We start from the raw sequence: 14,630 nt of genomic DNA, 5'->3' as shown, positions 1-14,630 counted from the left end.
CGACAAGTCTTTTGACTCCATGGAGGCCTGAATAATAATAATAATAATAAAAAGAAAGTCTTGAGTAAAAAATGCACATATGTATAAAATTTCATTATTTTATTTACTTAAGAGGATGGTCTGAAACGTTCTCGACCATAGATGGCAACACTATTTGCAAGAGTTTTTTTTTTCCTAAGTTGGTACATCTGTCATAAGCATCCATGTGAAATTGCAAGTCATTCTGTCAAGTAATTTGTTTTATACAGCTGTATGAAGCAAAAGTGTTGTCTGTATCCCTTGATGGTTAAAATTGAGTATCATGCTGTTATAAAATTCTTTGTAAAAGAAGGTTTAATGCCAAAAGAAATTCATTCAAAGTTCATAAAAGTTTATGTGCCCTCTTCTCCTTCATTTTTGACAATTAAGAAATGGGCTGCCGAGTTTAAACGTGGCCGTACCACCCTTGAAGATAATCCATGTGAAGGATGTCCAAAAAGTGTAACAACACCAGAAATCATTGATCAAGTGCACAATATGGTATTGGATGACTGGCAAGTCAAAGTGCATGAAATTGCTGAGACTTAACATTTCAAAAGAACGTGTAGGATATATTTTGCATGAAGAATTCAAATGAAATAGCTTTGTGCAAGATCAGTGCCTCGCTTGCTCACAGCAGATCAAAAATGCACTCGCATGAAAATCTCTGAACAGTGCTTGGAGCATTTTAACAAGAATAAATCTGATTTTGTGTGTCAAATTATTACTGTGGATGAGACTTGGATTCACCATTACACACCAGAATCCAAACAGCAGTCAAAAACAGTGGACAGAAGCCGGTTGTTCAGCACCAAAAAAGACAAAGTCTGTTCCATCAGCAGGAAAGGTCATGGCACCAGTGTTTTGGGATGCTAAAGGCATTTTGTTTATTAATTATCTTGAAAAGGGTAAAACAATAACTGTGGAATATTATTCTGATCTTTTAACTGAACTAGATGAAAAAAATTCGTGAGAAAAGACCTGGTTTGCAGAAGAAAAAAATGATCTTTCATCAGGAAAATGCACCTGCCCACAAAGGTGTTTTGACAATGGGAAAATTAAGGGATCTGCGCTATGAATTGTTGGAACATCCACTCTATTCTCCAGATTTGACTCCCTCTGACTTCTATCTCTTCCCCAAACTAAAACTCTTCCTCACTGGTCAGCGTTTTTCTTCGAATTAAGAGGGATTGTAGCTGTAGAGGGGTATTTTGCAGATCTTACTGAGAACCACTACAGGGACGTGATAATTGCGCTGGAGCATCGCTGGAATAAATGTATTAGTCTTAAGGGAGATTATGTTGAAAAACAAAAATAATTTTGAAATTATAAATTTGTTTTTTCATTGTTAGGTTGAGAACTTTTCAGACTGCCCTCGTATATTATATACTTACTTTTTTGTTGATGTTAGATTGTGTATACATGTGCATTTCTTAATCTCTGGTAATTATATTATAAAATCCTGTGTTAATTAATAGCATTTGTAATTCATATTCTTTTCAAAATACATCAGATCTGCTTTGGAGCATGCTGATATTTTATTAAGCATGAAGCATGGCATGGTTAGATTGGATAACGTGTGGGGAGTCGGTGGAGGAATGAGGCCTGTCAAATATCTTATCAATCAGGTATGTATCTTTTTAATAAATCATATATTATTTTATTTTTATTTTTATTTTCATTTTCATTTTTTTTTTCATCCTTTGTAAAATAAAAAGGATAGTAACCAATAATACATCATTATTATAAAGACCAGTGTTTTCATAAGGTGGGAACCATACTGTGGAGACCATTTTTTGAAATATCAGTCAAATCTCTAATCATCTTATACTTGAAAATGTATTCATAATTTCAGATAGTAGAGGATAAAATTTCACTTTTATTGAGTTGGTTATTGAAATCTGCACATATTAATATGCTTTCTGGTTTCATCATCGTCAAATTCCTGATATGTACTCTTAAGGGTTACATAACTTTTCAAATGATAATTTTTCTCCAAATTAGTCTTATCTATCAGGACTCAATTGTCAGATCTTATATTTTGGTCTTTTAAGGCCCTTCTAACATCATCTCACTTAGATCTTTTCCCTGGTCATTTTGCTGTCACCCTAGCATCAAACACCGTTTTACTAGCCTTTTTGTTTGTGATTACAGCACCTGGGCTTTCTTATCCAATATATATTTCTTCACTTAACAAATATACTAGCTTTGCTAATTCTTATAGTCTATTTTCATATTTAATGTGCCATCTTTACTAAAAATTGAACATAAATAATTAAAATATTTCACTTGTTCCGTAGGTTCTTTAGTGGGAATGCACTTTAAAGTTTTCTATGTTCTTCCTTTTTTTTTTTTTTTTTTTTCATAGTTTGGTTTCTTTATTGCTGATTTTCATGCAGAATTTCTTATAGTAGTCATTCAATACAGTTATGGAATCTTGCAGACTTGTAATGGATTGATTTAGAAATGTATCATAACATGCATAAGGTACAGTGTTGAGTTGAATATCTCAAAATATTGAGATATTCAACTCAACATTTTGACATTTTAATGCCAATTTCCTATATAATATTGATCCATATAGATGATGAACAGCAGTGGAAATTCTTCTTCTTATTATTATTATGTGGGTATATCTCCATGGAAAAGGCTCAGTGAAAGGGCTCATTGTTGGAAACCCATTATTTACATGCTGACAATTATTCAAACAATTAATAATATTATCATCATCATCACACGCTCCATGGAGTTATTAAATCCATCATTGGAGGTTCATTCAACCGACAACATATTTATAATACTGTCATACTGAATCTTAAAATCCCTTAACACCTCCTACATTAACAACATATTATGGTAATATGTTCAATTCATCCACAATTCTCCATGTAAAAAATCTACTCCTCACACCCCTTTTTATCACACTATTACATAACTTCCAGGGATAGTCTCTGTTCTTCCTCTCTCACCTTCTGTTCTTTTATAATTCCTTTAATTAACTCAAACATTTCTGTCATATCACTTCTTTCTTCTATCCACCAAATTCTGCAATCCACATTGCTTCAACCTCTCTCCATAGCCAACATTCCAGCACCCTAATATTGTCTTAGTCACTCATCTCTGGATCCTCTTCAATGTTTCCATATCACAATGAAAACCAGGCGATCAGATCTGAGCACAACAGTCCAGGTGTGATCGGACCAGCTTTATACAATGGCACAACCACCTCCTTATCCCTACATGTTAGTATGCTTCTTATAATAGTGGCAATATAATGTGCAGTCTGTGAAACACTTGCAATATCTTGAATCTCATCCATTTCATGCAGTACACAGCCTTGTGCTTCTGCACTTCAAAATGCAGCACTTCATCATCATCAAATTCCTGCCATGTACCCTCAAGGGGTGTACAGGATATGATAGTACTACATGAAAAAAATTACATCATTATTAATTTCCTATCTACAATTTTCCTCCAAATCAGTCTGTTACTTGTCAAGACTCTAACATTATCAGATCTTATATTTCTATCATCTAAAGCACTTTGTACCATATCAGTCCACCTATATCTTGGTCTTCCTCTGGGTCGTTTTGCTGCCAACCTGGCAGAGAACACTTGTTTTGCTAATCTTTCCTCGCCCATTCTGTTTAAGTGACCATACCACCTGAGATTAGCTCTGCTAACGCATTCCTGGATGCTGACAATGTCAAGTTCTTTCCTAATATCCATCAATGGCAATATGATATTGCCATTGATGCCATCTGTTCACGCCTATAATCTTTCTCAGGACTCTCATATCTGTGGTCTCTAGTCTTTGGTCAAGTGTTTTACTTCTGACCCAGCTCTCAGATCCATAAGTTAAAACTGGTTTGAATACTGTCTTGTATACAGCTAATTTAGTGTTCCGACTAATTTCTCTCTTATTCCATATGAATTTATTCAATTGACTTCCCACCATACCAGCTTTGCTGATTCTGTTGTCTATTTCTATATTTAATTTACCATCTTCAGTAAAAATCGTGCCTAAATAGCTGAAATGTTTTACTTGTTCCACAGGTTCTCCATTCACAACACAGTTGACATTTTCAATGATTCTGCCTATTTTCATTGTCTTTGTCTTTTTATTGCTGACCTTCATACCATATCTATTACAACAGCTATTCAATTTAGTCAGAGAATCTTGCAGACTTGTAGCAGATTTATTTAGAAGAATAACATCGTCTGCATAAAGCAAAGAGCTGACATTAACATCTCCAATTTTGATATCATGTTTAATACCACTTTCCTTCATAATGTGATCCATATAGATAATGAATAACAGAGGGGATAATGTACATCCCTGTCTCACACCAGATTTAACATTAAACCATCTTCCTGTACTTCCTTCAATTCTAACTGCTGACTTACAACTCAAATAAAGACTAAGTATTGCTTGATATAATGCCCCACTGACACCATGTAACTGCAGTGTATTGAATAGCTTCTCTCTTGTCACCTTGTCATATGCCTTTTCCAAATCAACAAAACTTAAATACAGATCTTTGTTATATTCCCATGCTTTCTCGACTATTTGTCGCAGAGTGAAGATCTGATCCTGACAGCCTCTATTTGGCCTGAATCCAGCTTGTTCTTCACAGAGCTTTTCTTCCACAATTCTTCTCAACCGTTTCTCAAGTATACTTGCATAGATCTTGCGAGGAACACTCAGTAGGGAATGCAGCACTTTGCACTTATTAATATTGAAACTACAACCGTCTTTGTCCAAGCCAAAAGTCTGTTCAAATCTTCCTGAAGGGAATTAACATCAGCAGTGCTACTTATAATTCTCTCCAACTTAATATCAACAAATATCTGAAAATTCCTTGTCAGTCCACATGATATATCATTTACAAACAGGTTAAACAGCAAGATCCAAGAACAGGATGCTGGGACACACCACTGGGTTTTTTTTTTTGAGACACTGCTCCATCATACACAACTTGCTGGTATTCAGATAGACAATCTCCAATCCATCTAACCAATATACTATCCATGTCCATACTCTGCAGCTTGTACACCAGTTTATCATGTGGTAATCTATCAAACACTTTTACAAAGTCCAAGAATATCACTGTATATAATTCTCCCTTATCTAACACATTCATTACTTTATTATAAAATGCAAGTAAATTGCTAAAACATACCATACCCTTTACAAATCCATGCTGACCATAATAAAGAATACTATGTCCATGAACTCAATCTTGTATTCTATTCATATACAATCTCTATAATTGGAAACTTCTGTCCACACCTCAGGAACCTTACCCACTATAAGATTTTCATTAAATAACCAGGTCAGGAGCATAGCTAAATGTTGTGCACATTCCTTAAAAATATGTGGTGATATGCCATCCATTCCCATGGCTTTATTAACATCTAATCCAATCAGCACTTGATACACCTCTTATTCTTTCACTTTCAATTCTCCTAATATTTTCTCCTTTCTACATATTGCATGGCATCATTTACACCAGTATTATATATCCTGATATCCTTTGCAACAGTCATTCTACTGCCACGACTATCCACCAGTGTCAATTTGCCATAATTAATTTTCCTGTTGCTTGCCATATAGTGGAAGAATTCCCCTGCATTAACCTTGGCCTAGCTATTCTCCTCCCATACTGCACCTTTTCTTTCTTTACCATGATTATTACCTTCCTAGCTTGCACTTTATACTCCTCATGGATCTGATCACCACCAATTGTCTTGCATTTTCTCCATAACATTTTCTTTCTCAACACAGCTTACGTGATTTCACTGTTCATCCATTTCATTCCTACTCTGTTTACTCACTTAACTCTTGGTATGCAGTTATACATTGTTTGAAATGTCAGTTACTGTGCACTGTCAGCATCTTTTCTGCACAGCTTATCTACCCAATGTATCGATGCTAGTTGACTAGAGCTTCTAATAATCACTCTCCTTATAATTCCACATATATCCTTTTTTTTGACAGTAACCTTTTCTTCCCAAACAAGTACCTCACGATTTATCTCACCAACTGTAAGCAGTGTTAATACCTCGTTAACAACTACTTCTTGTGAAGTTATCACCAAATCCAACACTCTAAAAAACCTCTAATTGCTTCTGTCACATGCTGCTTAAGCAACATGCCATAGAAGCAACTTAAGGTTTTAGAGTGTTTATCCCTCAGAAATTCAACAGTCTCACTGTCCTTGTTTCCATAAACTATCTCCTCCTTCCAATCTATATTCCTGTAATTAAAGTCTCCCATCAGGATCACCTTCTTTTTACATGTCCAATCAATTTGCCTAAATATTTCATAATCACTATTCTCTGCATTCCAGCCTATAACAGCATCCTGTCAGATATACTAGTCTGTTAATTTCAACTTCACACCACATAGATTGGGTATAACTATATCCAATAAGCACACTTATTGGATATAGTTCCTCTGTGATCATTAACAATACTTTCCCCCTTTTTTTTAACTTCCTATCCATCCAGAAAATTGTATCTCCTTCCATTTCTATTCCCAACAGTACATCATGCCTCAGACAAGCAAGTTTCACTTATACCAAATATCTCTGGACATACTGACTCAATCAAGCAACAAACTCACCTCTCTTATTTTGAATACTCCTTACATTTATACAAACATTACAATACTTTTGTCTTTGAGACAGTTATACTAACACTAATATTTTCTACTCTAGAACTATACCATACCTCTCTCTCTCTCTTTGGTCTGACCACTCATTTCCCCTGATTCCGCCTCTGGTTGCTCATACCTGTCTTATCCTAATTTTATGCATTCCATCACCATATCCCACTGCAGTCACACCTTTGACCTATCTTACCTCTTCTTGAACTCATACAGATGAAGCACTCACAACCACCTCCGGCAACCCATTCCATCCATTCATAACCCTCCAAGCAAAAACCTAGTCTTAAAACCCTTTGCTAACCTCACTCTTATACAATTTCCAGGGTTGACTTCCCCCCCCCCCCCATTCTGTACCTTCCTGCCATGTACTGAAAAAATCTTCAGTGTCAATCCTATAAAACCTCTTTAATAACTGTTATGCTTCCATCATCTCCCCACTTTTTCACCTATCAGCTAGTTTTGAAGTCTGGCCCTCCTATGCTTTCAATCTATTCTCATAGAGAGCATTCCATAGAACTACCACAATCTTTGTTACTCACCTATGGATTCTATCCACTGCTTTTTCATTCCCAGGGAATTCAGATGACCTGATCTGTGTGTAGTAGTCCAGATGTGGCTTTATTACTCACAAAGGAAATAATAACTTCCTTGTCCCTGCTTGTAGCATATCCTTCAGTTGCTATGTAATGTGAAGTTTAGAAGGCATATTTGCAATATGCCTTCTAAACTTCAACTTTGTCCATAATTACTGCCAAATCCCTGGCCCTCACCAATTTCCTGCACTTCAGTTCCATCAATATAGTACACATCTTGCGGTCACTTTTTCATGAAGTGCACCCTTATACTTGGCCACATTAAACTGTCAGCCATTTACCTTTGCCCATACTGCTAATCTGTTTAAATCATTCTGCAGGATCTCCACATCTTCATTAACTACTGCTCTTCCCAGCTTTTCATAATCAGCAAACTGAATATTTCCCCTTAAATCATTTCCTGTCATTGGTGTACAAATTAAACAGTAGAGGACCAAGTACTGAGCCATCCAATATACCACTATTTGTCTGCCTTCTTCTGGACTCTTCTCCTCCATAAACTACTCTCTGATATTTGTTCATTATCCATCCTCTAATCCAAATCATCAGCTTCATATCCATCCCCATTTGCACAGTGGCAAGAGAGTTCCATGTAAAATCCTGCCTTTGCAATGTTCAGCAGGATCACTAAATAGCTATTTCCTTTGCCTAGCTCATTTATTATTACTTTATTATAAAAAAAAGTAAACACAGATTACTAAGACAAGACCTACCCTTCACAAAACCATGTCGTTCCCTGTAAAGTATCATATTCCTGTCCACCTGATTCTGAATTCTTTTACAAAATTTTCCAATACCTTAACCACCACTCTGAGGTGCTGATTGGCACTTGTAATTTGTACCTTCTGTCTTGGAGCCTCCTTTATACACTGGAACTCTATTAGAAATTGTCTAGAACTGAGAGTTAAATTGAACAGCATGTTCAAAAGAGGTGCTAATTACTTCACATATTGTCATAATACAGAAGCTGATATATACTATCTAATCCCATGGCTGTGTTCACTTTAATGTTCTGCAATACCCTAAGCACCCCAATTTTGTTCTCTCATCAGTCATTGAGAGAATACAATATCACCACTTGAATGGAACACCTTGCAGAATGATCACTTGGTAAATCAACTATTTGGTTTTCTTCTCTTACATCCTCCACCATCAGCACTGTTAGCCTTCCATAGTCGTTCTTGCTTTTACTTGCCACGTAGTGAAGAACTTTTCTTCTGGCCTCATCAGCTCTCCTCTTCTCAAAATTAGCTTTGATCTTTCTTACCATACAAGTCACCCTTCTTGTCTGTACCTTGTACTGGTCATAGGTGTGCTGATCACTTCTTTCTTTATTTTCCTTCTACAACTTTTGCTGCAACTCCTGCTTAATGATGCTATTCATCCATCTAACTCCTACTTGATTTATCTTCCTGACTCTGGGTATACAATCTGATACTGCTTTCTTTAAACAACCCTTGACCACTTCCTATGCACCACCATTCTCTCTCCTCTCCAAATTCTTGTCATGGCGCTGCTGAAAACTGACTCCCAGCTTGTCACAATCACCTACTTTGTATTTCCACATATATATCTCTTAACAGAAAATTCTAGGTTTTGGGCACTGCTTCATTCTCTGATGCTATGACCAATACTCCCATTGCTGAATCTTGTCTCAGGTAATTCTCTCTCTTGGCAGCTGTATAAATTTCACTTCCTTCCCTACCTGTTATCATTCCTGTTTCCTCTCTTATTTCCCGAAATCCTTCATGATAATTACTCAACCTGCACTCATCATGCTAATTTTCTAATGCATGCCATTTACATTCTCCATTGTATCCTCTGCACTATAGCAGCAATCAGCCATATGTTTCATCCTGCTGACCTTTTATCTCATGCCAGCTAGTCTCAGATGAACTTCCTTCCATCTGCATCTCTGACCTCCTGATGTACTTTTACTCTTCTTGGCTTCTTCTTTCCCAGTTCTTCTGCTATCATTAGCAAAACCTCTCCTCCCATTCTGTTTCTTCTGTCCTCTCTGAAAATGCTATATCCTTGCATTTTTTCCCTATGACTTTATTATATAGACCTTTTTTAACATAGACCTGACAAATAAATGAGTAATATGGAGGAAAATTGTTGATAGGAAATTAGTAGTAATGTAAACTTAGTCATCTAGTAATATCATAGTATCATATTTAACATCTTGTGAGTACATATTAGGAATTTGATGATGATAATGATGATGGATTTTATGGGTTAAATGAATATTGTTTAATTTTAAAAAATACATATGAGTCTCTTTCTCTCTCTCTCTCTCTCTCTCTCTGTGTGTGTGTGTGTTATAGCAAAACTGTGTGTGTGTGTGTGTGTGTGTGTGTGTGTGTGTGTGTGTGTGTGTGTGTGTGTGTGTGTGTGTGTGTGTGTGTGTTCTTTATTCTGTAAACTCTTGAGATATCCTTGTAATTTATTCATCTTTAATTTCCACATTAGCAGTTTTTCAAAGCAGCCTTTAAATGCCAATTCCTATTAGAATTGGCATTTAAAGGCTCGAATGCTAATTGAAATTAAAGGTCTTTTCTTTATAGAATCATATTCGCTTCTATCTGAAAGTATCCTTTTAATCAATATCCCTCAATATGTCAGTGCCCCTTATCACCATAATACATATGCTATTCATCAATACCTATATCTTATTCACATTTTTGTTTTCTGATATTCTATTAATTAATTTGTTCCTTCCTATTAACTTTAACTACATTTTAATGGAAGAAATTTTTCTCATTCATCAGATTTCCCATTCATGTTAGGCTCAAATTTCCTGTCACAGCCAAACAACTTGGCTTTCCTAGAAATCTGACACTGCTTATGATAGGATGGTTAATCCTCTTGGCATCGTGCATCTCATTGCCATTTTGGTCTTTTTTTTTTATTTCTTTACACTTTTTTTTTTAATATAATTTCTTTACCACTTATTTTGTACCATTTTGAGCATAATGCTTATTCTGTTTTCATTACAGCTGTGTATATTATCCTACCTCTCTCAGCATATTCTTTCAACTCTTTCTCTCATTAATGCACACTTCTCATGTACAGATAGGAATTGGCATTTAAAGGCTCGAATGCCAATTGAAATTAAAGGTTTTTTTCTTTATAGAATCATATTCGCTTCCATCCGAAAGCATCCTTTTAATCAATATCCCTGAATATGTCAGTGCCCCTTATCACCATAATACATATACTATTCATCTATACCTATATCTTATTCACATTTTTGTTTTCTGATATTCTATTAATTAATTTGTTCCTTCCTATTAACTTTAACTACATTTTAATGGAAGAAATTTTTCTCATTCATCAGATTTCCCATTCGTGTTAGGCTCAGATTTCCTGTCACAGCCAAACAACTTGGCTTTCCTAGATATCTGATACTGCTTATGATAGGATGGTTAATCCTCTTGGCATTGTGCACTATGGCTATATACTGTGTGTGTTCTTCAGACTGGTTGGCCTGTTTTTTGCAGAATAAAAAACCTGAGTTTCTGGGAAGAAAAAACCACCTCCATATGAGACTGACTAACTCACCTCCAGTTGAAAAGTCCTGATAAACTCTTTGCATTGTAGATGGGATTCAAACCTAGGTCTTTCCATCAATTAACTTCATTTATTAACAGATTAACTTCATCTGTTTTGACTGAGGTATGAAAGTTATTTTTTTCTGTTTTGTCCAGTCTGCAGCTACTTGCCACATGTAGGTGAATAAATGTATTTGTTGAGCTCTCTCTCTCTCTCTCTCTCTCTCTCTCTCTCTCTCTCTCTCTATATATATATATATATATATATATATATATATGCACTGAGGTTGATTTACTCAGTTTTTAAACATATTTTTTAAAAGAATTGAATGACATAAACCAAGAGTGAAGGAAAAAGGTTTAATGGTATCACACGACTAGTTTCGGCTTTTTACAGCTTTCTTCAGGTCTTTTCATAAAAGAAAAGAAAAAACATTAAACATCGAAGATAAAAACTGTGAACAGCACAGGAAAATCACTGTATGCATTTAACGTGAAAATGTTGTAATTAACATATTCAAAGCTGTTCCTTCGTTGTTCACATTGTTGGGTGAGCGCGTGCGTATAGCATCTCATGAGCGCCAGTATGTGATCACAGCAGAATGACAGTCCAGGAGGTTGTAGCTTAAATTATTATTTAAATGTACAGGGTTGAGGATGATTTCTCTAGATTCTACTATTTTTCTCTCCAATTCGTCATGGTGATGGAAAATGTTGTTAGATCTATCCCAATGGATTGTATGACTATGGTTTTGATCATCAGAATCGGTAGAAAAAAGGATACGGCTGGATAAAGCACTGGCACGTGTTCTCTTGTAAGTGATGTTCCTCCTGTGCTCCTCCATACACAATTCAATAGACTTATCTGTCTGGCCAAAGTAAGGAATGCCAGTCACACCATATCTTGTAAATACCGGGATATTTTAGATTGTGATGGTTGCTAGGCCTTGGACGACTCACTAGAGAGCGGATCTTAGGAAGCAGAGTGAATAAAGTTCTAATGTTATATTTTTTGAGAGACTGAGCTTATGTATGGTATAGATATATTGCTTTTAAAATAATTATTTCTTCAGTATGGCGACTAGAAGGATTAAAAAGGTATTTTTTAGTAATTTTTTGAGAATAACCATTCAGTCTGAAAGTGGATCTAAGAAAATTGATTTCTTTATGAAGTTCAACTGGGTCATCAAGAAGAGAGCGAGCTCTATGTCCCAAAGTAGAAATAATTCCAAGTTTCTGAGGAGGGAAATGATGGGACTGACTATGGATATATCTATTGGTGTGTGTGTGTGTGTAGGTTTTCTGTACATCGAAATTTTAAGTTTTTCAGAAGAACGGGTCAGTTTCATGTCCAGGAAAGGCAGGGAACCATTAGTTTCAAACTCAGCCATGAATTGGATATTCGGGTGTTGACTATTTAATAGTCAACACCCGAAGGTACCCAGATTTAGTGGAATTATTTTTTTAAAACAATTTTTATTAAAGTATATAATATACCATATTCTAGTCTCCTTCAAACTCACCTCCATGTGAGTCAATACACTTGTCCCAATGTTTCTTTTACTGCTGGAAGCAGTTCTAGAGCTGTTCAACTGGAATACTGTTTATCGCCTCGGCGACTTTTCTTTCACTTTGTCCACATCAAGTTGCTGCCCTTTCGTGGTTTTCTTTATCCATGGGAATAAAAAAAAAAGTCGCATGAAGAGAGAGAGAGAGAGATCGGGAGAGATTTTGAACCTCTGTAGGTAAATGAAGCACACATTTAGTATACAAACATTTCATTTGCAAATCTTCTGTTAAAATTCATTGGCACACACTCCATGACAAATTCTCTCTTCAAAAACTTGCTCAGTGGTCATTCAATGATATTCATTCATTGCCTGGTAAACCATTTCATCATTTCTGCTTGTCAAAGGTTGGCTAGATCATTTTTGGTCTTCAACTGACATATCCCCATTTTTAAATGGAAAACCACTCGTAGACCTGCATTTTACATAAAGGATTGCCGAAGCATAACAATAGTTTCAGTTGCAGTTTTACCAAAAGAAAACAAAATTTCATGCACACTCTGTTCCTTGTGGTCAGCCATCATAAACTCGCCAAACTTGCTTGTAAACACTAACAACAAAAAAAACCAGCCAGAACAACAAACCAGTTCACACAGAATGATGCCACTTGCCAGACTGGTGTAGAAAACTGCACACTAATAATGCCTAGTGGCATCATTTGTGACTAGAAAATGCACATTCACCAAATTCAGATTCTGGATATTTTTGGATACCCTCCCTCGTAATGGTACGACATAAATGTTTACTGCATGATAAGTTTACATTCTTTTAACTTCCTATTCCTTCCAAATGAGTCTGTTATCTATTAGGAATCCAGTATTATAATGGAAACTTTGTCAAATATTTTCATATTTTATTTGACATCTTCACTAAAAATTGTGTTAAATAGCTGAATTTTTTACATGTTCTATAGCATTTTAATGTGACATGCACCTGATGTATTTTATGCTCTCTCTCTCTCTCTCTCTCTCTTTCTCTTTGTCTATTTTTCCTCATTTTCATGCCAAATTTGTTACAGCAGTTATTCAGTTTAGTTGAACAATCCTGCAGACTTGCACTAAATTTATTTAAATATAGTTGAATATAAAAAAAAAACCCTGAGATTAACATTATCTGTATAAGTAACACGTAGACACAGTTGAAAAATATTTATTATTACTATTACTGTAATTATTATTATGGTCTACTCTATGGAATCCTTAGACCCATCAAGGGAGGTCCTAAACATCATCGTGCCAAGCACTATCTAACATTTGCACAGTATCTATCATAACTTTGTTTTAAACTCATTCACAATCTTGGTGCTCACAACAGATTCTGGCAACCTAATTCACTCATTCTCCACTTTCCAAGCAAAAACTCTAGTTCTAATGCCCTTGCTGACTACACTCTTACTCGGTTTCCAAGGATAGCCCCTAATTCTTTCACCACCAGACCTGTTCCAAAATATTTCCTCTGTATTAATCTTGTAAAGACCCTTGAGTAATTTCTATGTCTCAATCATTATCAACCAATTTCTGTAAGACACAAATCTTCATCTTGTTCTCGTAAGGTTTATTCCATAGACCTGCTACCATTTTGGGTCGCTCGCCTCTGGATCCACTCCATCTCTTCTTCATTGCCAAGAACCCAGGTGACCAGATCTGCATGCAGTAGTCAAGTTTGGAGTATAACTATTCTCTTATCCACTTTGACTTTATATCCATCCCCATGTGCTGCAGTTTATTAATTAGAATTCCTTGTGATATTCTATCAAAGACTTTTACATAATTATTTACATAATTATGTAATTACACATATTTACATAATTACAAAAGACAACACACAATTCAATAAAACATGCAGCTGTGACTGTAAAGTCCTATCTAGGTGGTGCACTCTCTATGGGCATTTGTACACAGCTTAAGATGTTAATTGGGATCTCTGACGATTAATGTTTCCCAAATTTTGGAAAGTTTTTTGCACCTGTATTTGTTTGAATTTGGTTGATTTCTGAGTGCCCCTGCAGATTCCAAAAGTAGTCTTTGTTTTTTAAATTTACTATATTGGAGGTTTTCTTCCAGAAGATCCTGTGAGTGGTATCCAATATATTGTCCAAAAGACCAGATTGACCATAGTCGTGATTGTAGATGTAAGTTTTGTGTTCATCTAAATAGATGTTAGCTGATCTACGTCTGTCTGAAGTAAACCAACTTGCAGGAACAGGTATTTTGTATACTCCAGG

At 35.6% G+C, this 14,630-nt stretch overlaps 1 protein-coding gene across 2 annotated transcripts in view; it reads left to right on the top strand.

Annotated features, from left to right (window-relative positions):
- Positions 1 to 14,630, top strand: part of LOC150106800 (programmed cell death protein 4-like) — a 244,041-nt gene that overhangs the window by 169,734 nt on the left and 59,677 nt on the right. For both annotated transcript variants that reach the window (XM_090392713.1, XM_090392712.1), the window contains exon 6: positions 1,532 to 1,646. In XM_090392713.1, coding sequence (XP_090248839.1) covers positions 1,532 to 1,646 — 115 coding nt within the window. The remainder of the gene's footprint in view (positions 1 to 1,531; positions 1,647 to 14,630) is intronic.

This window comes from Typopeltis vanoorti, chromosome 5 (assembly GCF_054136105.1).
Source record: "Typopeltis vanoorti isolate ZY-2024b chromosome 5, IOZ_Tvanoo_1.0, whole genome shotgun sequence".
NCBI classification, from domain to species: domain Eukaryota; kingdom Metazoa; phylum Arthropoda; class Arachnida; order Uropygi; family Thelyphonidae; genus Typopeltis; species Typopeltis vanoorti.
This window is presented reverse-complemented; position numbering and strand designations above follow the sequence as displayed.